Genomic DNA, 25,173 nt, shown 5'->3' with positions numbered 1-25,173 from the left:
CACACACACACACACACACACAAACACAAGACTGTGTTGCCTCAGCAGTAATTAAGTGCCTTTGTTTCACCAGCTGTAATCCCACAGACGGAGGAGTAGTACTGCAGCTGACACGCCTGAGATTACCCAAGGAGAGAGAGGGGAGGAGTGAAAGAGATACATTCAGGCTGGGGGAGAGTGGGATAAAGGTGAGATAAAAAAAAAAAAACGTCCCAACAGTAAACACTCCCACCTCCATGGGAGATGCGTAATAAAGGCCGTCTGTGCACGTCATGTGCCTACGTCCAAGTGTCGCAAACATCTGAGTGTGTCCGTTTATCTGGTTTTAACTGACAGCATTTTTAAATGTCAGTCTTTCCCTCAGCTCCTGTTGTTTCCTTGCAGATCGCTGTGGTGACGTTCCAGAATAGTTGCAGGGTGTTGTGCATCAGCTCCGAATCACATGCTAGCGCTGTCACTTTGCAGCACCGGCACTGCAGCTGGTGATCAGTTGGCTCAGACTGCAGCACAGATGATTCTGTGAAAGCTGTTTGTCTACTTTCACTACTGTACTATTTGGAAATGGTACGCCAAGGCCATGATGTTTGGTTCATTGTTGATGATGATGCATAATGTTAGGACATTTACTCTTTTAGTCTATGATTGCCTCTAAAAACATTAAAAGTCCACTGCAACCAAGTGAGAGGACACTCTATAGAGCCAGTCTTTATCAAGCTCCTGCTGTAGGTAATTCTCTATACTAGTGCACCTGAATTGTCAGCACTATATAGTGTACATATACTTTGTGCAGGTTATGAAACAAGTTTTTGTTCCTCTGTCATCAGCAGTTGAAGGATTTCAACAGAGGAGCTTTCATGTAGTTCTGCAGTGGAAAAAGGCACCAGCAATTTAAAAGCACCAGTCACAAATGAAGGTTATCAGCTTTCAGGTGATGGCTGTGGTAACTACCCATGTCGGATGTGCATGTGTGACTGTTGTGACTGTTTTTTGGAGAGGTGATGGTCAAAGTGCGGCTGCAGTGGCAGCATTGTGAGGCACCTGCAGAGTCCAGGTCCCGCTGCTAATCCAGCTGGAGGCTGGAGCCCTGCTCCAGTTAATCTGATCATCTGTGACCTGCTGAGACATGAAACCCACCCTCCAGAGCTCCTCTAATCTGCACACACACCAAACACACGTACAGAGACACCGGCATGTAGGCTGGCAGTTACACATACAAACACTCATGCCAGCATGTGCTCACTCACTCAAGTGAAGCAACCGTTCTTCTCCAAATACACACCTCTACAAATACACGCCCTCAAGAAAGGCTCAGCTATGACAATGCCACCTCTCAGTCTGTTGATAGGTGAGGCGCAGCTAAAAGACTGAGGTATTAACCTGCTTTCGACAAGCTGTCAATTCCCTGTGCTGAGAAGATAGATCTTGTCAGCTTTGCATTGATATGACAGCAGTCCTATAGCCAGCTGGAATGTCAACTTGCCATGCTGGCGAAAGATTTCATCGAAATAGGTTACGTGATGTTGATGCCCTAGTTTGAGAAGAATTGTGCCACAGCCCCGAGAGGAAACAGCAGAAAGCTAGTGGGCCTTATTTTAATTTCCTGATTTTACATTTATTAACACATAACTCAATTTCAATCACTCCGTGGCGCTCAAAGCTGCCACTACTCTGCAGCGCTCTAAAAATAACCCAAACTCACTACAAATGCTAAGGAGAGAAATTAAACAAACAATGGCAGAAAATTTAAAAAAAGGCTAGCCTACATCTTCTTTCCCCGCTGACACTATCGACCGCGTGTTGAGGAGTTGTGTAAATCCATAAAACAGATAAAGGAGGATAATGAGATGGAAGGGAGAGAGCAGATCTATTCATCAAAGCCTCTTTCTAACATACTCAGCAGATAGGGGCCGAAATGTTGTATGGCTGCTTACTCTCCAGTTTGGAGATTAAAGCTTTGGTTGCTGACAAAAAAAAAAACTTGAGAGGTGTAGGTTCATAATTCAAACTACAGAGAAACTGGAGAGCCCAGTTACTCAAGTACGAATTTAGATGCACACTAGTATTCCTGTTAAGAGTCTTATCTTGTCTTTGATCATATTTGGGACATAATAAAAGAAGCCTCCCAGTTAGTCACATCACTGTAGACACGATAAGACGAGTAATAAAAGTTATTTACATGCCACAGTGTGCTGGTTGCTTGCATGATATAATTAAGATATGACACTGATGTGTACAAATGTTCAATTATGTGCAGTTTTCAAACAGAGCCTTGTGCAATTCGATCGCACAATTAGGGCTGGGTGATTAATTGAATTCAAAACTAAAATTGTGATGTAACACAACAGAATTATCAAATCGCAAAAGCTGTGATTTCAGCCTGTGGGTCACGTGGGGATTTGGCATCGAGAGCGACAATACGTTTTCATTCAGAAAGAACATTATGAATGAAAATGAAATTCAAAAATGTCACCACGAGGCAAGAGAGATACTCCTGGTGCACTTAAGTCTGTGTGGTTTATTACTGCAATGAGATGAGTAGGATTCACATTTAATTTTAATCATATTAATGTTCACACCAGGCTTGTTGTTCTGCACTGCTTTGTCCTTCTATTTCCAGATTTGAGTCTTGATAACTATATAACATGTTTACAAGGCTTTACCAGATCAGTATTCTACTGTGGTTGAAGGCTTTTACAATTTAAATAGCTAAATAAAGATGTTACTCATATCAATTCATGCATCATTTCAGGTCATTTCATTAGAGAATGGAGGTCTGGCCTACATGAAAAAGCACTTTATATGTTGACTGAATCCAGCATTGAATTGCTCATACTATAAAATGATTTATTGCTTAATAAATAGTAAAGAAAGCTAGAGTAAGGGATTGAATATTGAATCGCAATATTGGTCAAAAAATGCAAGTAGATTATTTCCCCATATCTTTCAGTCCTGTTTGCTATGCAACCAAAGGGGAATAAGGTGCTACATCGCCTGGATCGGCATGTTGTTTGTTGGTTGTGATGATGAGGCCTCTGAGGACGTTCCCTCCCGTGGGCTGAGGAGCCTCTGAGCCCACATGGAGATGATGAAAACAGTCCTCACACGGTTGAGAACACTGAGGTAGAGAAGGCTGAGCGAGTGCTTATACATGGCTAAAGTAATAAGTGCCCTTTGTTCGAAGAGATGAGATCAATAAACCAGGGTACAGTGACTCAAACGGCCTTTGAGCTGCAGTGTGTGTTTTATCTTAAAATCGTCGGATGCAGGTAAACATATTGACCACACCATTCACCCATGTCATCACCCTGCTCTTTTTCCTGTTTTCTCTGAGGTGAGCCTTGGCTCTGCAGAGTGAATGAGTCAAAAAGAGAGAGAGAGGCTGACTGTGTGTAAGTCGGAGGAAGGGAAACGCAGACAGACTGGGATCAGAGAGCGAGCGGTACAGTGTGTACTGCCTGAGCCACGCTGTCATCAAACCTGACGCTACCGTGGATGTTTTCATGGTTTGCACCAGCAAATGTGGTGGCGATTTGTGCCTCCCACTGGTGCCACTTCTCTTTCCCTCCCATCCTCCTCGCCCTCCCTCGTTCCCTCACCCACCATGGGTCCACCCTGCTCTGTGACAGTGTGCGCTGCCAATTAGTGTCCTCCACCTGTCGCTGTGGGTCACTGGTGCAGGCATCTGCTGGGTGTGAAATTGGCCATCTCACTTTCGTCCATGAACTTTGCATGGCCCCCGTCGGCCCAAAAACACTCACACACACACACACACAGGCACAGATATGCGGGTATGACCTAAAATTGACCCTTATGGTATGGCCACCCTGTGTGGTCGGGGGAAGGGTGCGATACAAATAATACCTCTAGCTTGGACTGGGCATTAAAACAAACCCTCCCACCTAGAATAGAACGCACTACCTTGCATGTTTTGGGGTATGAAAGACTTTCAGAGGTTTCAATAGTTTGTGTTCTAATTCTTTGTAGCGATGCCACCACGTTATTACCCCAACAGTAATGATGGCCAAAACTACAGAAATACGACTTGTATCGTAATAAACTTGATTTATGCTTCAATAAGGAACACATTTTAGTGTTGTTGTGGGAGTGATCCCGGCTGAACAAAAGAGGCATCAATAAAGCATCATTAAAGAACCAGTATCAAATCTACATTAGCAGAGCGTATATTTGTATGAAAACATTTATAACAATACCCAGCGCTCCCTCTAACTCGACAGCTGTAAGCCTTTCATTCACTAATACAGGAGTCATTTACACCAACTCCAAGACTTTCATCCAGGCAGGCTGTATCAAATTACCCCAATTTGGAGCAGATACACTCCAGCCTATTAAGCCTGATGTTTGTGGGGAAAGTTAGCTTGGCCATGTACAAATTGTCTACTGTAACTACATGGCACTGACTGCAACAGCATTGTTTTTACGTAATCAGCCGTTGTAGACCAATTATCTTATCGCTCTGATTCAATCCTTATCCTCAACATGATGGGGTAAATGATTGCCTCTTATTCTGTGGCTGTTGCGGTTGAAAATTAATATTTAAAGTCAGTGTGCAGGGAGAAAGCACCAGCTTCTTAAGTGCTCCACTCTCAGCTCATCAGTATCTGCAGCACAACAGACAGCACAGGGATCGTCTCACAAGAACTCACGGCCGGCTCCATGTCTGCTGCGCAAGCCCATCACTGCCACTCGTCAAACCTGAATAAAATGTGAGTCCGAACAAGAACACTTCTCGGAGAAGGAACGGGTTCACACAGGGCCCACCCCATTGTCATGCCAACGTGTTTTTTGAGAAGGCAGGCCGGTGCCAATCACTGTCGGAGCAGGATACACTCCTCACTGCATTAACGCACAATAATTTTATACGGACATACTGACATATAAGCCTAGACGGTTCCTGCACTGACACGTCTTCACATGGGACTGGGATGTCATGCTAAGCCTGGTTCACAACAGCCTGTTTGACACAGACTAATAGTCATTTAGACAAAAAAGTGGAGGGAACCCATTCTGGTGCAGGGCCCCTAAAGATTGCATTTCTGTTGCCTCATTAGATGGAGCCAATTAAGAAGATCTCTGTCTCATTATAAAACCTGGCCCATGGGAGACAGCTGGGTCTGTCTATCTAATGTTCGTAGCTCCCAAGGTGTGTGTGTGTGTGTGTGTGGCTGGGTGGGAGTGTCTTAGCTCTGTGTCTTTGTAAGTTTGTCCATTTTATAACCAGAGGAGAATTAAAAGAAACCTGAGGGGAGCAGTCAACACATTTCCAGAGCAACGATTAATTTCTGTGTTAAATATGGGCCACAGCAAACGCCATATGCTTCAGTATACTGGCAACGCGAGGAACATACTGTGGCTAGCAGTAGGCATCTCTGGCCTTTCCAGGAAAACAAACACAAGGCTGAAGTTAGTGGTTTTCCGAGCATGATCCACATTTTGAACTGAAATCATGATTTCGGCTGAACAGAGCAGACAAATAAATGCTACTCTCTGTAGGAATGAGATTAGGACAACCTGAGTCTGTCTTTGATGAGTGATGATGAAACTACGCATCAATAAATAATGAGACCAATACTAAAGGTCAAGCACACAGCAAGCCTCCTGCCTGGCTCGCCATAGATCTGCCCTCAGCTTTACTGCAGAGGTGCTCACAACAGCAACAACTACTGCAGCAGTAAGGGAGTTTGTGTCCAGCTGGCATTGAAATCACCAAATGTGAGGATGGCATTGATTCTACAGTACTGATTTAAGTTGACGTATTTTTACTGAGAGACAAAAAAAAAGACTGCAGAGAATCTAGTACTGGATCAGCACTGTGGGCAGCAGAGAGAGATGGAAAAAGCAGATGACTCAGAGGTAGTGGGTGGATTGAGACCAGGTGAGACACTGGTACAGCAGATGGGCAGATTTTCAGTGCTCAGCCTCTCCATCATGTTGCAGGCGGCTCATTGGGTGACGAACACCTACTATTCAATCTGACATGAGCAGCAGTGCCATACATTTTCTGTTTTATAGAGCAGATATAATGGAGTTCAAGTTCAAAACTAGATCTCCATTATGTGATAAAACATTGGCTGCGTATAAGCAGTTTGGTGTGGAGACGAGGCAGATCACCCTACATATGTGAGGCCTGGGCAGCACTATAGAAATGCTGGGGCGTCTCCAAGCAATACAGTGAATGCCTGAATACAAGGGGCTGATATTCTGTAGCTAAGCCAAATGGCACAAAAGTCAATTTGGTATCATTATTGTTAGTAGTATAGGAGGAGTAACACACACTGCCTTTACATGTACCAACACCGCCAAACTATTCTCAGTTGTCTCTGTGTTTTATTCTTAGTTTGGCTGCTCACATTAAAGGGCAAAACTGTTCACTAAAAGTCCTGTTGCTAGGAAGATTTGCTCCCAAAAATGAGTCCACACACTGGAAAACAGCAGCACCAACAGCACTCACACGTGAAGGAAGTGTGACCTCACACGTTCCCAATAAAGCATTTCAAAAGCAAGAGAGAGTACTAGTGTACAGTTGGCTTCAGTGTCCAGTTCTGCAGCGAGACCCAGAGGGAGACAGTGAAATGTGGGGATCACAGCAGACTCTCACACATACACAATCACACACACACACACATGCACGCACACACAGATGTGGGTCAGCGCAGTGGCCCAATTAAAATGCCAGCATGTACCCTACTGTATCAACTTCTCTGATCAACAGCAGCACAGTGCAACACTAAGGCTGTAGTAACATCAATAACCTTTGGAAATGAATGAACACAAACTGATGACACTAATATGGAAGATAAAGAAAAAAGGTAGAGAAAATAAAAAGCACTACAGGTGCTTTAGCATCTTTTACAAGTCTTTCATTTACATGATTAAATAACTGTAGTTTGTGTTTGCAGTGAGCCCTTCACTGCAGAGGGCTGACTGACTGACTGGACCTGGGTCATGAGACTTTAACAGTGAGCTGATCTGACGTCCTCCTCCCTCCCTCTTATCTCTTCTTATCTTTGGACCTTTTTTTCAGATCAGCTAGACTGGGGCTGTGGGGTGTAGGGGGTGAAATCACATGGATCAAATGAAATTTGGCATGGTTCGCGCTGGAAAGACAACGTGTGTGCGTGCATGTGCCTGCGTACGAGGAGGCCTGTTTAAGGAACGGTGGCGGTGGGGGTCTCCTAGGGGCTCATCAAAGCATGCCGTGTCCACTGCAGCCCAGCGTTAAGCTCAAGTCAGTGCCTCATTGTGTCTGTGTGAATGACCCTGGGGGAACACCAACTCCCGCTGCGCCGCATGCATTCCCCTCCACATGTTTGCTCTGCCCAGGGTGTGGCCCAGTTCGAGAGGATTACGCTGAGGAATGCAGCCGAGCCCATCTTTTAAAACAAGGGGGGGTGGTGAGGCAATGGGCATGAAGTTCATGTTCACTGAAGCTTCGTAAGAATCCAAAAAAATGCAAATGCAATAAGCCGAGGGGGAGGAAGTTATAGTTAAATCAGAAAAATCTCTACATTTTATAAATTTGCTAATAAGTTTCAGTGGCTTTGTCTGGACTCTTAGCTATGGAGTAACAGATTAACTCGAGGTCACAGACACTTTCCTTCTGAATCTTTGATAATTGGTTTAAAAGTGTTGCTGTGGTTCCCTGCCTGGCAAGACCAGTCATTTACTCCCTCCTTTTTCACTCCTTAATCTGAATCTCTCATTCTCTTCCCTTCCTTTAATCGCTTAGCCATTCAAATATTAACAACTTCCCTTCCTTCCATGTTCCCTCGCTTCTTTATTTACCGGTTTCAGCCATCCCACGCCCCCAAAAAACACTTATGCTCTTTTGAAGCAGAGTCCGGATTAAGATGTTCTTACCAAGTGAGGGAAACCAGGGCGCCTCACCCCCAGGGGGACTGCGGCGAGTCTGTGACACAAATGAGAAAACACACCACACACCTGAAAGTAGCTTCTATTGTTTCTCCTGCTTCACCACTTTCTTTTTGAAAACAGCAACTTGACGAAACATGATAGTTCCAGGATGGACCAGACTGTCCCCCACCTCTCAGACTATTGAAGCTCAGTCAGGCGTGGAGGTCACCTGGTAAAATGTGACTGGTTCAAAGAAAAATTTGTGGGTAAGTAAATCTCATGTTATCAGGCATCGCTCTGCTGCCTAAAGGCTTGAAGGTCTTATGTTTTGCAAAGTTGACACATATAAAACACTCTCTAGCATGTATGAGTATTTTTTTTCCAGTATGGAAAAATAAGTATTGAAATGACAATCTGTCCATGAGCTGCTTATTCTTAGTCCTATTTTCTGCTTTATTTAAAATCTGCCTACGTGTGTTATGTCATATTTGTGCAATGACAAGCAGTCAGAAACAGAAATTCAGACAAATGCTCAGAATATGAACAGTGTTTTACTGAGAAAGGAGGAAATGTAACCCAGTCAGTGCAGCTGGAGACAGCACTGAAGAGAAAACACTGGAAAAGCAGAGAAATGAGCATCAACAAAAGGCTACTGTCAGAGGCACAGCCAATGTGACATCATCACATGACTGGTGTGATTGCATTTACTCCGTTAACGTAGGTATTCTCGCTCATTTCCTACAGCCCCTCCTCCCCTCATCCCCTTCTCCTCGATAACATGGTTTCCATGGTCACAGCGCAACAGGTATCAAAGCTTAAAGAAAATGCCTTCATTCACAACATGTCATTTGTGATGCTGCATGGGACGCACTGATTATCTGTCACCTTCTGCACAGAGTAGTTATAAGGAAGCAAACATATTATATATATATTCAATATTTATTCTTTACAAATCAATGGAAATCTACCTGATTTTACTTTTGGTTCAAAATGATGTGCAGCAGCAGCTGTTTAAATAGTGGGATACTGCTTACACATGTGCCTCCAGAGACCTGAACTGTGTTGAGCTATAGTGCCAATTTCTGCAAGTATAACCATATGTCTTTAACGTGATATTTGTATTATCACCTAATGGTGATGTATCTTCACATGTTAAATCATCAACACTATTGACACAGATTATTGTGGCTATAGAGAGAGCAGCTGAACTGTGATGGGAGCCACAGGCATGCTGGAAATCTATCGTGTACGAATGAAAAAACTGCTGATGTGTCCGAATATTTCCCACTTCTACTGCTGCTGTTGTTCAGGTCATCAGTGTCAAATTTCCATGTCAGGTCTCAATGGAAATGAATGGTATCTGTAAACTATATCAGTTCTTCCAGTCAAATGTGAATACAGCTTTAGTTGGACAGAGATGAAGCTGCTTGTCCTATTTTGAGAGATGACAAATGTGGCATAGAGAGACTATTTCTAAGCCCACTGTGTAGAGCAGGAGGACAAAAAATAATCCCCTAGATATTACACTATAGAAATGCTGAGAACAGCACTGAAGTCAGGGTGCTTACGATGGAGACGGCAGGAGCAAACCTAGCAGGGGTGATTCCTCATCGTCATTTGTCCCATGCATATCAGAAAATTCAAATTCAAATTTTATTTTGGTCGCATCTGTTTGAGGTTCCCAAATCTCACTACCCCAATCCCTATCCTTCCATGGTCTGGTGACTTCATAGGCTGATCAGAAATCTGAAAGGCCGGGTTTTTATCCAGGTCTTATCGATAAGAGTGAGTGCGCACACAGGGGCAATAATGGAATGATGGTCTCAAATGTAATTTATACCCAGCAAAAACACGAGGCACTTTTCTCCTCTCCATTTCTTGCCATGAGCAGTGACAGCAACCTTTCTGACAAGTCCCACAGCTTTGTGTTTAAAATTAATTAGACCTTTCAAAATCTGCTTTCCAGACAATGATTGCCAGGAGTTTGCCAGTTAGAGACACCTATAATTTACATAACATCATCTAAAAGAACATTTTAAATGCTGTGCAGCCCAAACACCCAGTAAATCATGGGACAGAAAAATGAAACCATGTTGCGTGGTTCTACTTGGCACAGCATACGTATAAATTATTTTAAGACTTTTTGAACTCCGGATCAAGATTATGAATTATGTATTTCTTCCATTTTGGCAATGGGCTGCAAAATGTGAGATTTAGCAAGAGGGGAGTTCAACAGGAAGGAGTCATTGTCATCAATGGACTGTTTTTTCCAAACTTGCCTATCGTTGCCTGACAAGTGCAACAACAGAGTTACACCTCCTACTTTACTCCTCTCCTGAGTTGTACCTTTCACGTGTTTATGAAAAGGACCCTTCTGATCATTGGCCAAGTCACGCCTGGCAGCACACAACCCTGGCATGATAACCCTATCAGATGAGAAGACCCAGGAAGACGATACGGGTGTAATGGGGTGGAAATCAGCCTGCCGTGGAGCGAAACACATTTCCTAATGCATAATAAAGCATTCATTCTCTTAGCTGTCACGAGGAAAGTCTTTGTGAGAGAGGGGGAGTGTTGGAGTTAAAAGTACAGAGAATCCTGTATTCTCGTTCTATCACTGGGTTGTTTGCTGAGAAGAGGGGGTGAGAGAGAAGGAGTCGCTGCAATTAGAGACAGCTCTGTTTATACGCTTAACAATTTAGCTGCTTTATGCTTTCAACTGATAGGCTTACCTGGAGCAGCCTAAAGTGACAGCAACAGATTTCCTAGATTACTGATGTTAGAAGCAACCTATAGGAAGCAGTCGTAGGGTCACAGCCATGATGTTGGCTGGCTGTCATGGTACTTGCATCAAAGCAGACTGGTAAATTGGGTGCCTAGCTTAACAAGCAAAGTAGAGAACCCTCTACTATGAACCATGCACCTCTCAAGAGAGTTTCAAGAGAGCATGTTGCCTGCCACCACAAATCACAGCCCATCAGGCTAGCCTGTCAAACAAAGACCTGATGGAGGTGTCCATGGGTTACATCAAGCCATCCACACATAGCAATAGCTGGGGAGATGAGATGGATTCCCTTTATCAACAGATGATGCTGATGCTGTGAAGTTGCCATGAGATACTGGCAAAGACCTTTTCAAATCCTTTAAAGGTGTGTCAGACCACCTTGTGTCAGGCAAGAAAGATGACCCTTTTGTCCCCTATGGTCAAGTATCTCTTACAGAGACACATAAGCTGCGTCTCAGTTCAGGGGCCGCATTCCTCAAAGGCTGCATTTTAAGGCCGAATGCGTCAGAGCGATGCTGCAAAGCTGTCCTATTTCGAAGGTTAATTCAAATATGGCCGTCTTTGCCAAATTTGGAGGCTCCAACAACTAGATCCTCCATTTCCTCTATTAATGATAAAACCAAAGAAAATAATAATAGAATTAAAATTTCTGGCTCATCTCTACAAGCTGTGATCTGATTGTCAACCACAGCTGTCAAGGTTGCTAGGTGACAGGAGTGGTTGCTTCGTGATGCAAGGATAAGGGCAGGAATTGATGGAGACGGACACAGAAAAACCTCCGTAGAGCAGACCGTCTCTGTCCAGCCTTAGATCTGTTCAAACCTTCGAAGGATGCGGCTCCTGAACTCAGACACAGCGTCAGATTTTGATCAAATGAATGGAGTACACCTACAGCCCCATAACCTGGTGGAGGCCTGCAAAAGTTCTGTCTTGATGCAAGAGCAAGATTGACAGCAATGACAGAAGTACTGATCCAGAGGCTTTTGAGCGTAATGATGAGAGCACTCCTCATAGTGAGATCCCTTATTAATGTTTCCGTGACAGGATAAGGAACAAAGAGTGCACACAGGCTAATTATTCATTCTATACAGCAAAGTACGAGTGATGCACAAACTGCCAGTGGATTGTATGGTCACTATTTGTAGAGGAAACATCATAGAGAATAGTCCAAATGAAAGGTGGCACTAGTATGTGGTTGAGCGCTCCGGTCATTTAGTTTCCTCAGTCAGGGATGACTGGTTGGAGTTTTCAAGGCACAGCAAAATCATGTCACGTGCAGAGGGTCCATGTCAGGCCTTCCCTTGCATGGTGCAACAACAAATCGATCCCGGTCAGCTGTTTGCTCATTAAACCATAACGGCTCGCAAAATCTGGCAGCTGGGAAAGAATGTGAGTCAATGACTGACTGCAGGCAATAACTCAGGGAGCCGTACCATGAGCTCAGTCTTAACTAAGAAAACAGCTGATGGCACCATACAGACAGCTTGTTCTCATGGTGTCAAATAAATAACTGACCATCAGCAACTAATAATGAAGGGGGCTTTTACACAATCCATACATCTAAATGGATTTCTAGCACGAAAAAACCTTAATGTGTGGAAAGCTTGCCATGTGGAGGAATAGGTCACAGTTTAACCACCATTTTTCTGAATGTATTTAATGATGACTTCAGGTTTTGAAAAATGTGAATCTGGTCTCTCTGCTTTGACCTTGTAGACAACCTAGAAAAATGTGACATATACTCTCCACACACTGCAGTGCTGTATATGTTAAATGCAGCTACAGTTCGCACTTAAAAAAAGCCAAACTCCTCACAGTTCCAGTGTTCTGCTCTAGTTTCTTTGGCTATTTATCATTGTCACTGCTGGGTTTTTTTTTCCACACAGCTTTAAAATATTGGATCGCTCGTGGATGCGGCCATCTTATTTGTTGCATGTGGGGGCTTGTGTGAAGCGACCCTGTTATCGTTAGGGAGACTTTTCAGTTAGTCTACCACTATTTTACTACTATGAAAAGGCAAACAGTGCAAAACTAAGAGCACTGACTATAGCACGTATAACAGTGATATAACTTCTGGCAAGAGGAGTCATGTTTTATTAAGGAGACAAATACTTCAACTTGGCTTTAAGGCCCCTGTGGATTTTCATATCAACCAAATATAGTCAATAATGAAAATTCTATCCCTTAAGATTCTGGTCTCAAGTTGGGAAAAAACACATCTTGAAAATGCAACACTTTAAGCTCTTCTTGGATCTGTGAGAACCAAACCTTAGAAAACAAGCTCTGGCCGTTTATGTTGTTTGTTGGTCGTGTGTGACAGCTGACATGCACCCAGGAATAGAAGCCCTGGAATGACTTCAGGCGATCAGATGTTCGCCCACAAGTTAAGATGATGGACAAGGCATGGTAACATTAGAAGAACTTACCGTATAAAAAAAAACCAAACACACACACACATCTATGGTGACAGTGAATATGACAACAGACCTCTCTGGCCTTTAGCTTCATAGGTCAGGCTAGTCTGCTAACTGCAGCACAGCATGGAGACCTGACACACATGCTAATTTGAGCAGACAACCTAAACCCATCCACCGTTAGGAACCACAAAGCTTTTATGTCAGATTCTATATTGGAAGAGCAGAGATGTAATCCAATTATTCACATTTGCTTTACATTATTTGACAGTTCCATGAGGTTGTGTAAAGAGAAATACATCAGCAAATGGAAACCATGATGATTTCTGCAGTGTAACCTGTATGTCATTCATATCAAGAAATTAAGTGAGGAATAGAGCAGAGAACAATGTAAAATTCATGAAATCCCAGCAGTTACCTTCTGTATTTTAAAGTTCTTACCTTTAATGAGTCAAAGCAGGCGATCACTCTACCATTCTCCACCTGGCAGCTTTTTGGTGGGTGGGCAAATTTGCATTCCTCATCACTGCGTGAACAAGTCCCTCTCTGAAACTGCCGGCACACTTCCAGGGTCAGCCATTTTGTGTCCCGTATCGAGGCAATGTTTAGAGCCATGTCAGCAGCACTGGCTGTGGAGCTGGGGTGGAGTGGAGCCACTTGGTTTAAGGAGGAGGCTATCCTCTGAGGAGCTGTTTCAGAGTGTTCCAGCAAAAAAATAAAACACACAACAACTAAAACTGATGGAACATGTAGCTATTAAAGATCTGCTTCAGGTCAGTGGATGAGGTTTGTCCTTGAGGACAGGAAAGTGGAGGTAATGGACTGGCAAAGTCTCTGTGGCTGGAGCATGGGACTGCACTGCTGTTGTGGAGTTTGTCACTCAAACCGCTAATTGTTCATCAATCAGTAAATCTCAGGTGCAGACCTCTGACGAGGCAGAGGGGGCATGCTCAGAGATATACTCTACTGGTTGTACCAATGTCCCTAAAATGTCCTTTGTATGAGTGATGATATCTGTGCGATGGTGAATGTTGGGGAGCAACAGTGGTGCTATTTTGAGGAGCAATGGCACAGTTTAAGACAACACAAAGTTTGTGGCTTTCTATTGTTTAAACGTCTTCAGTAGATACTCTCTCTGAGCTTTGGCACCTTGGCCAGCAGTGCAGCAGCTCCACCTCTTCGCTTGGGGTTTCTTTCTTCACACTGAGCACAGGTAAAGACAAACCAAATGGTCAGGGGTGTTTGCAGCTGAGCTATGTCCTTTCACGACTGCCGAGGGACAAATCTGGAGCTCTTCAGAAAACACGAAGGGATCTTCAAGTAGGGATGATGTCTCACAAGGCACTTTCTGTCAGCAATCTAAATTGGAAAGAGAAAGAGGTAGAAAAAGAGAGCAATGAAACAACCAGAGTGAGTGAAAAAACAGCTTGCTGAATATGATGGGCAACTATTTATCTAATAGGCTTGAACGGGCATTAACAGTGTTTGTGTATGCATGTCAATCTGAATTTGTGTGCATACTGCCCCGGAGGGGTGCTAGTTCTGAAGGATACATGGCTGACGGACCAGAGAAAAGGCAATTGTGAGGTTATTCAGAAGCCACTTGAGTTTAAGTCCCCAGCACACTGCTGTGTGCCATTGTAAAGGGTGACTACAAGCCCAGTGGCTCTCCAACATATTGCATACAAAGCAGTGAATGGCAAAAGCCTCTGTGCTATGAGACAGTGGACAAGAGCAATCGAGTCAGTGCAGAGATAGAAAAAAGCCCCAGGGTCCAACCCGCCCAGTAGAGCCATGCATGGCGGGATGGTGCAGCCAATAGAAAACCGCGCAGCGCAGCACTATTCCGGGCAGCCATCCAGCAGCCACAGAGGGACCGAGACAGATGCATATGCCAGTGCCAGACACGATTATGACGCTGCCCAGCGTCCTGCAATATTCACTGGTCTCTCACCGTCCAAATTAGATACTGCCTCATTGACAGCAGCCTGTCAATTTGGATTCATGGGGGGGGACGTGTGATCTCTGCATCATCCTGTAAAGGCAATGGTCTCTGGTTGTCTACGCAGACAATTGGTGGAGCAACAATCTGAGGAAGTGACCTTTAGCTTGAGTGTACAATATCTAATACTAAGCTACTGCGCAGGGAGCTCTTTCCTTTGCACATCTGGAAATGTTTTTCTGCTAACTGGGGGTGGGGAAAGGGGGCTGAGGACACCAGACTGGGGGAGAAGAAGAGGGGTTGTAAAAACCTACAGCACTGGTTAAAAGATTCCCCTTTTACTGTTCTTAACATATTAACGGATCTATGGAAAACAGACAGGACCAGGAGCAAACTCCAAAACAATGATAAATACTGTGGGAACAATATCTTCAACAAGGTCTGAAGGCATACAACAAGCTTCACTTGGTCTTAATGAAGGCGAGTTGAGACTTGTGCTCAAACCATCTATGCTACTGTTAAGGGAGACAGAAATCCCTGCACAGATTCCCTCCATAGATAGAAACCCTTAGACAGTTGTCATAGAGGTGTACAGTCCTCCACGTGTTTTTGTCCTGCTGTCCTGTAGACATAACATCATCCTTCATCTTCGTCTGATAGTTGAACTTCCAATTGGAGACTTTGTAGTTTTGTTTGAAATATTAAATAGAAAAAGTCTAAGACCACAAGGGCAAGGCCATACATCCAAAGCCTTCCTTAGACAACTCACAGCAGAAAGATGCCTCCCCTCATAATCACCCACCAACACTATATACTGTTCCAAGCCTATGAATCCAGACCATTGTCTAGCTAATCATATTGTCCCACTTTAGTGCTGATCATGTGAAATGAGATGAGAAGCTTCCTTGCGCGATCGTACTGACGCCCAGGCTCCACTCTCCAAGGCAGGATTTAATTTCACACCATCTCCCCAGGGAGAGAGCCAATCGCAGCAAAAGAGATAGTCAGGTAAGAATCATGTGAGATCTGACCTTTAACAATTAATCCCTTCTTATTTTTAGAAACCATAAAAAGTCTGTGATCAAGCTAACCTACTTTGTAGGAACGCGTGAAGGGATGGTGGCGCTATTTCTTTGTGAAATATGTTGGCCTCAAATGATGGAGCCAGTTGTGCTAAAATCGTTAGGGAACACAGCCATCAGTCATTTGTATTTTTGGTGGAAAATGTGGAGGTTGACAGCATGGGAGTCTTTAATAAAATCATGTAGGCCGACAGTTTTGATAAAGGTTGGATGGAGGCATCTGAAGCGCTCACATGGGACTTGACTGGCAACATTCAAACAATGTTTGTCATGAAAGATATTCAAAACAAGTGGTGAGGACCGAGGATCAAAAAAATCCCATGTGGGTGATGGTATGATACCGATCATGCAGGAACATGACTGCATGTCTGCTCCCATGCTGTATGTTAGTGCAATCTACTGAGGGAATTTACCTGCTGTGCAAGCAACTGTTTGTTTGCCCTTTGTCATGTGCCAAATCTGAACTGAGACTGGGTTTGGATCAATTCTGTAATCAACTGGTTATACAATCGATTAAACTGAAAATTTATCAATTGCAATTTTGTAAATCAATTTAATGATTCAGTCAATGATTAAAGTAAAAACATACTAAGTAAAAGTAAAAAAAAAAACCCTAAAAAGAAAACCAGTGACCCAGTGACATAAATTTGCAGCTAAATTCTGAGTAGACAAAAATGATCAGAAGATGAATCGATAGTGAAAACCTTGCAGCCTGTGCAGCTTTTAAAGACCAACGATGTGGTAAAAACTTAAGGATGTAACCTGCGTATAGTGTGCAGTGTGCTGAATGGGCTTTACCAAACTAAATTTAGCTTAGAAGAGATGGATGTGTACTGTAACAGTGAAATGACGCTGATGCAGCACGTTTGCTGATGCTAGCCCTCTCTTCAGCAGGGACAACAGAGACCTTCTGCACTCCTGAAACACAGCAAAGCCCCTGCCTGAAAGCAAACTGTCATCTTGGGGGGAAAACTGTTACCTCCGTCATGCAACAACATCCCATCTTAAGAGCACAGTGGAAGAAAATTACATTGCAATAATGGAAAACTACCTGAGGTCAGAAGTATAGTGTGCAGTTTTGGTTTAGGCTGGTTCGATGTGTGTCCTTGGACAGTGTGCCTCTGGCTTAGTTTAGGCTAGTTTAGCTTCTGCTGGCGCATTACACCTCCAGTACATGCAGCCTGGCTTAGTTTACGCATCGCTGAGCTTAGCGGTCGTGCTTCAAGCACAATGCTATTGATATAAAGGGAGGGAAAGACAGATGGTTAGCAGGTAGGAAGAGACCATACAGCACCCAATGTTTTGACCTCAGAGATTAGTCCTCCTGTACACCGTCATGACTGAACCTGGTTCTGTTTCTGCAGTCCTGAGTCTTTCCAGGGACAGAAATGTGAAGATTAGCAATTAACAGAAATAGAGTCTAATGATCTGACTCTGACAACAAAGACATGTGTTACCTTTGAGATGGTTTCCATAGATTTCAAACCAGATGCCCTAGGTGTGCGGTGCTGATGTTAATATGGCTGTTTACTGTGGCAGCTACATCGGTAATCCTAATAGTGTCATCCTTTATGTTTTCAGCTATACAAGAACAAAACCTGAAGAGCCGAATCCTGCACATCTGAGAATATCCTGTTTATCTTTAGTTCCTGAGTTCCTGCAAAGCGGGCTTTGTCCCCCTCTGTGTCCTTAGTACAAACAGTGGACAGACAGGGTGACCTGATAAAGCAGGCCAGAGATGTGAAGAAAAGCACCACAGTACTAGACTTTATGGATTACTGACGCTTACTAAGGCCAGCTGGCAGCGGCATTATCTTGGTCAGTCTGCTTAATTGAATGAGAGTCAGCGGGACTGGGGCGTCTCGAGTGAAAGTCATTGGCTTGACCTCTGAATACCACGTATGTAACCCATTAGTCTGGTATCTGCGCGCCCTGTCTGTGCTGTGCAGTTTATCTTAGCTGCTTGTATTTGTTCAGCAGAGACGATAAGCCACCCGCTTTCCATTGGTTGTAAGCCTTGTGACAACGTTTACTGTGCATCAGCCAGGTGTTACCAGCAAAATAAAGTAAAAATACAAACGACAGTGAGAGACAAGCACATGAACTGGGTACCTGAGTGGCTGCATTTCCATTTATTACCATTTTATGCTGGCACACCACAGCTCTATGGTCATTTGCATGGCCAAGAGGAACAAGTGGTCAATGTTTTTCAGGGCAGTGGAGAGTGGGCCTCATTGTGAGGGGAAATAGGTTTCCAGTGAGTAATGGAAAATGAGTGAGTCTTACAGTGCAGGTTTTATCAAAATGTCCTCCATCCCTAACAAACCTAACCTAGCCTCCAGTGTGACATCACCAGCTTGTTGCCTTGCAAAATGTTCCTTTGCATCTTCCAGAGAGGATCAGAGCAGGGCTATACCCTGCAGCCTAATTCGTAATTAATGCTATGGCCACTACGATGCTTATGAAATTGTCTTTGGCATAAGCTACGGCTCCAGTTCAATATCATCAAGTACCATTAGTGATAAGGACGGGTGAGTGAGCTCAGCAGAGGCTATCCCAGGACTAAGCTACTGTTTGGAGGCAATGCAAGGAGCATTTCACAGCGTCAGCAGATAGGTGTGCCCCATATCATAATAGCCTTAGCTAAACCATGATGACCCGAATGGCCCTGCTCCTGATATGGGACTGGGCTGTTCTCTCCTGATCAGTGGCCTGTTTCATAATCCAGAGCAGATGATGGACCCTTTACATGATTTTCTAAGTTTTTATAAGTACCTCCAGAGAGAGTGTCAGTACCTGGTATTGATATCGACCCCTGCACTCAGCAAATGGACTTGTTTACTGTGTAAGTGGTCTTGTCTACTCCCTGCTTAGCCACAGGACTCAGGCGAGTCATCGGCTAATTACAGTACAGTTTGTAGCCAGAGGTGAACGGTGCTGCTCAGATAAACATGATGATTAACAGCATACCCTGCCTTAAATAATCTAAAAGACTGAGGTGATCTGCAGAGGCACTTTACCTACTGTAGCTGATTAAGTGATAAATAGATAATAGATAGATAGAAAATACTAGGTTGGATTAGAACTCTTGTAAATTAGAATAATAAGTGAAACACATCAAATGAATGGAAATCTTAAGCCTTCAAATTAGAGCACTTGAAAACATAAGGGCTGAATGATTCAGCAAACTCACCCTTGTGTCACAGAGCAATCAGTCTTCCTCTTTCATGCAGAAGATGTCTGAAAAACCTACCAACCACTAAATCCTTTTAATACCATCTCGAGGTGCAATTTGCATGAGAGTCAATTCAGAGAAAGGGGATTTCTGGCTGACAAGGTCTTGCAGTGAGGACTTGGTGCTTGTCTGAGACTTATCCCATTATTTTCTCAACAGGAAGGGCTGGACTGATGTTCCATTTTAGAAAACACCCACTTCCCCTTGGTCCACGGCCAGATGTATGACACCACCCTGGCCTTTTCCATGCAGGCGACGGTGTCCACTACTTGACCGCACCAACCAAGCTAAATCTAGGCAGACAGCGGAAAGCTAGGGACACGTCAACCATGCCCCATCTAACTCAAAAGGTTAATTATGATGTGGGCCTTATTAGATCTGTGAAGTTACAGCTTGTTCAGGTCATCGGCTATTTACGTCTGCATGCATAAAGGGTGACACAACATCAGGCCCAGTTCTGAACAAACAATCTCTGACTTTGCTATTTGGAAAAAGTGCACGCCAAGAGTTAGGAGGAAAAACTTTGGGAGAACCACACAAAGCAGGCAGTGACAGGACAAATACCTCACAACACGGCAAGTTTTTCTCCAGAGGGCGAAGAATATGTAGCCCATGTGGCAAAAAAAGCTCCTGACATTTGCACTGAGGAAGGGGTAAAGTCAACGGCTGTGATAATAATGCCTCTCCCTCAGGAGCCGAAAGAGAAAGTCCATTACAGAGCTGGAAACTGCAATGTGGGTAGTTACTGCGTGGCTGCTAGCTCCCAGTGCTCCTGTACATTCATCCCACACTCTCTACATTTCCTTTCCATTTCTTTCAGCCTCACTCTCTTTCTCTCGCACAGATAAAACATTCCCTCGCCTCCCTCCCCACCCAGACTGGTATGCAGCACACTGCAGCAAAACTCCTGAAAAAAATCTATTAAAAAAAGAAGACCAAAAAAGAAAAAGCCAGCCAATATGACGGATCTTTCCCACCTTGTTTCACTGGGTCCCGTAGCTCTTCTGTGTGCCTCTGTCTGTCTGCTGTCCCGAACATAGGAGGCACCCCCGTGCTTCTGTGACACTGAGCTACAGTACAGCTCTCCCTTCAGCCTCAGCGACTGGAGTTAATGACCATGTGAACTGTTGTCATTCCTCGCGAGTTGCCGAGTGCTGCAGCCGGAGGTCCATGCCTAGACAGGGATTTTCTCTCGATGTCTCTCTCTCTCTCTCTCTCTCTCTCTCTCAAGCGAGGCAAGCGAGCGAGCGAGGCAGGCAGGCAGGCAGGAAGCAGAAGAGTGTCTACTCCAACTATCTGGCTCAAACACTTCCAGCCAGACCGCCCCCCCCTCAGCGTCCCTTAAGCCAGCCCCTTCCTGCCCACCAGCCTGTGGCAAGGCCCTGCCCCTTCACAGCTCCAGCCAATAGAGGGACGGCTCCTCTGAATCACAGCTTTCTGTGCGTCTCCATTGGAACAGAGTGGAGTAAGTGATGGGGTGAAAGCTTTGCTTACAGTAACAACCTCTGAATGCTGATCTTAAAAGGTATTTCCCCAATTTAATGCACTGCTCGACTAGCTATTGCATTATTCATTCTTTAGTCATCAAAACTTGATTGTATTTAAATTCAAATCAGCATGAATTGTGTTAGAAGAGAAAACAAGCTCAGGATTATAAAGTCTAGACTTATGTCTCACACAACAAAGCCATGCACAATAATCAAAGAGTTGCTGCAGTCACAAAACGAAGATCAGCCTTTTCCTTGTCTATGTTCCATCATCACATTTAATACCATCCCCCCCAGGAAACAGGAGCGCTGCACCCACTCCCCCTCCCGACTCTCCTCTACCTCCCCTCAGCATCCGTCCTCTAAACTGGCTATGCAGACACTCCTCCTCTCACCTTCCCTCTTACACATCTCTTTTCTTTCCTCCCCCCTGACTTCTCCTCATCCCTCACCTGAGTGTTCTCCTCATATCTCAGAGCTATCTTTCAGGCTCTATTTCAATCTAATCCCTTAGTTTGCTGGACCGGAAAATTGCACAGTAGTGAACATTTCTGTTATTGTTATTGCATCAGAATTTGTTTGGGGGGGAGGGAGGAAAAAGTCTGGTGGTGACTGGGAATTGGGAGTCTTGGTCTGTCTCCTTCCCCTGCCCGCCCTCTCCCCTCCTCTCCCCTCCTCTCCCCTCCACCCGGCTGATGACATGCTGGTTGGCATCATATGAGCCGTGAAACCGGAGCGTCACAGAACTGATGAGTCAGAGATCCAGCTTCATGACTTTTCGATCCAGATTCAATAGAACAGCTGTACCGTCTGTCTCTCCCCGTGTCTGTCTCTCTCTCTCACCCTCTGTCCCTCTCTCTCTCTGCCTCTGTCTCATACAAAGGCTGTGAATGACGCGGCAGCCTGGGTGTTTCGTTGAACATCAGTGAGGCTAAACATGCTTTACAGTTCCATGATAAACAAACCTATTACTGCCTGCTTCTGCTTTAATAGCTATATATAATCTGTTGCTCCACAGGCAATAGATTTGTCAAATGGTTTTGGGGAGATGGGGATTGGGGGGGATTAACCTCTCTAGCTTGAAAAACTGTCTACCTCAGCAAATGGCACTGAATATTGACGTCATCTTAAGCATCAGGGCACCTGTAATGAAATAACACAGACGAGCGTCCTGCCATTACATGAACATGAACAGGGAGGCGGGGGGGGCATCGGCCTTTGTCGAAAACAAAAGTGTCGCCTTACACCTTCTGTGAACGTGGGCACACTATGACATGTACACAGATGTAAGAGATTTGAGGGGCAGGGACGCTCCTGGAGTGCAACAACTGTATAGGCCGTTACTGCAGGATGAAACATGACTGGTTCGCTCAGGAAAAAACACAACTGGGCATGCTAGGATTCATCAACGACGATAGCAGTTGTACAGCTTAACCATTGCTGATAGATTAAGCTTATCAGTGTCTCATTTGGCTGCAACTTGCTTCTCAATAACCACATTACTGTCTAACTGTCAATAACAGCATAACAAGCCCCGCTCGCAGCTAATTTCTACCGACAGACCTCAGATAGGCTACCTCCTAAATAGATTTGTTCGACAGGAAAACAAACAAAAGCCTGGCAGACAAACAAGCTGAGCCACTTCCTTCCCACATGGTATCCCCTCCCCTCTTATTATCCCTGTCCTGTTTGACCCCAAAAAGCTTGGCTCACTCACACACAGGCCGATTCTGTGGCCCAAAGCGGCTTCATTTTCAAATACTAAAGAGGTTTTCTGAAACAATGGCTAATTACAGCAAATGAAGATTGATGGGTTCAAATTGTGTATGAAAATGCTCCCCAGCGCTGAATACTGTATTGTGTGTTATCACTACTGGAGAGTTTAAACACCACAGAGGAGGGAAAAAAAACAGGGCTCAGAAATAGGGCACCGAAGACAGATCAATGAAAAGGCAGCTGTCTTTTTCTATTATTAGCCGTAATCAAATATCAAGCGACAGAGAGTTGGGCTTCCTTCCGCTTGAAGCCCGTTCTGGTAAGTCCGTCACACACAAGGCCACGTGATGATTGCGAATAAACAAGTGCCTAATGGATGTCTAGGCAAGCGGTCAACTGGTGTGTTTTGGAGCAGATTCAAGGCTGTTCAAGAAGTAAAAGGTTAAAAAAACGATCAAGGAGAACTGGAGTCACTACATTAAAATTCCTACTGGCTTTGAAGGAGACGTCTGTTCACTGGAGGTTTATCTGGTGCTAATTTGATATATAACATTCATGGTCAGTTTTATGTGCTGTTGATTATAAAAAGCTCATTTCCTAACAAACATAGTGCACTGTGGATGCTATGAGCCACTGTAATAGCCCTTATATACTCCAGCCCAACATCCTCTTCACATTTTCACACTTGATAGCTTATTTAAACTTAATGCAGCCTGCTGCCTGTCTGCACCCTGCTTCCATTGGTGCAAGAGATGTCACCTTGCATTTTCAGATGGACCAATTGCTGTACATGCCCTAGCAGGTAGCCTGATCACAACTTATTAACCTTACCCAGGTGTAAAGGCTCTGGCTCAGCCTGCAGTAGATTAAAATGTGCCTCCACTTAGGTCTCATTAGGAATGCTTTATTTTTTCTTGTACACAGTAATTAAACCTAATAGTCCATTAATCAAGGTGCCATTACATTTATTGTATTGTTTTTACATCTGCATTACATAGAATATGATAAGGGTTCACTAGAACATGGGTGCACCCTGTCACAATGACGACAACGCCATTGCCGATTACAACTGACTGTATCATATTCAATCAATAATCGATCATTAATGAGTTACCATCAAGCCTATCGCCGCGATATTTATCATAAGCTTCTGTATTGGCTGCAAACATCATGTCCCAGAAAGCATACCATTGAAGCGGAGACACACAGCGACCACTGCGACGTAATGCACGCTCCCTCGGTGTTTGTTGTTGCTGGAGCTGCTTTCACTAGTTTCCATTAGCTGGACACAGACTGCGAGCTAGCATAGCAATCCAGTCAGCAGCGCATCATGTGTGGGACACTGGAGTTGTACCTTTACAATCACAGCGGCTGTTTTCGCCACAGCGCTGTAACAAGTGTGTAGAAGCAGCACCAGAGCCTACGGGTGCTAGCTGCTAAGCTAACTACCTGCAGCTTACCTGATGACGAACCTGTCACATCCAGCTGCACTTCAGCCGCCGCCGCCGCTTCTCCAGAGCGCTATTTCGGTTCGAACGGGACCCACGGTGTCGGATCAGGACGGCAGAAAGGGTAAACGGGCTTCCGCGGACACTTTGACGCTATTTTCTTTTTGGCAGCAAACTTTTTTCGCTTTCGAAATGTATGTCAGTGAAAGGCAAGAAGTAAGCTATCGCTCCCTACACGCTAGCTCGCTAACTACTTTTAAGGCTAGGGTAGGAAGCAACAAGCGATTTTGACAGTTCGATGAAATGTTGAATGTGCTTCGCTAGGGGGTTGGTGCTACGGTCTAAACATTAATAACGCATTTATTATCGACTATTTGAGATGTTATGGGCTGCAGTTAACCGAGAAAGCGTATTTAATTGTAACGTATCGCTACATGTCGCTCAATTTAAACACGGAAATCTACTTCTGTTCGATAAACAACACAATGCCCACCCTACAGTAGAGGTGGTACAGTCCAGAGGAACCAAGGGTAAAGGGAGGGGGGTGCTTGTTACCTAGGAAACAACAGTGAATCTCCCTGAGGGAAAAGATGTGGCCACTGATTTATGAACTAGTGTCTGTCTGCCTCTCTGTCTGTCTGTCTGTCTGTCAAAGTAGCCTGCCATTGCCAAGATGAAAACATTAAAGACATGTGACAAAACCTATTGCCATGCATCCTGTGTTAATCTGAGCATTTCTGACACTTTTACACTCTTTTACAGTGCAGCGACCTCATCGAAGCCACGATTTCCTGGATCAGTATTGATAATTTATATATTTTAGTTATTCTAGTATAATAGTATTGATAGAATTGCATAATCTTCCTCAATATGCATCTAGATTACTGACGTGACACAACGTGAACTACCTTTTATACAAAGTATAGGTCTTAATTCTTCTAACCATCCTGATATAGCATACTGTAAAGTGATGTGTTGACTTATTATATGTAGTTATTGCTATTTTACATCTGTCAAAATAAATCTAATCGCAAAAAAAATGTTTAGTTTGATTTTCTTTTAAGCCTATCATAGACTGTCACTCAGCACAGCATCACCACTTGATGCTTTACAGATGAGCGTGCACATCCCCAGCATTTTGCAACCTAATTGCCCACAGCTGGCTGGATTTAGCAGTCTGTGACACACAGAG

The 25,173-nt window shown here is 44.2% G+C and overlaps 1 protein-coding gene across 12 annotated transcripts in view; it reads right to left on the bottom strand.

The window, feature by feature from the left end:
- Positions 1–24,218, bottom strand: part of mbnl2 (muscleblind-like splicing regulator 2) — a 51,221-nt gene extending 27,003 nt beyond the window's left edge. For 11 of the 12 annotated variants that reach the window (XM_070855527.1, XM_070855530.1, XM_070855532.1 and 8 more), the window contains exons 1-2: positions 23,994–24,218; positions 13,513–14,430 (exon numbers count right to left, since the gene is read on the bottom strand). In XM_070855527.1, the coding sequence (XP_070711628.1) occupies positions 13,513–13,686 (174 nt within the window). In that variant the 5' untranslated portion in view covers positions 13,687–14,430; positions 23,994–24,218. The remainder of the gene's footprint in view (positions 1–13,512; positions 14,431–23,993) is intronic. The other variant, XM_070855528.1, reaches the window with a different exon arrangement.
- Positions 24,219–25,173: the final 955 nt, after the last annotated feature.

The sequence above is a fragment of the Pempheris klunzingeri genome, chromosome 24, assembly GCF_042242105.1.
Source record: "Pempheris klunzingeri isolate RE-2024b chromosome 24, fPemKlu1.hap1, whole genome shotgun sequence".
NCBI classification, from domain to species: Eukaryota; Metazoa; Chordata; class Actinopteri; order Acropomatiformes; family Pempheridae; genus Pempheris; species Pempheris klunzingeri.
The sequence above is the reverse complement of the archived record's forward strand: the minus strand, read 5'-3'. Positions and strand labels throughout refer to the sequence as shown.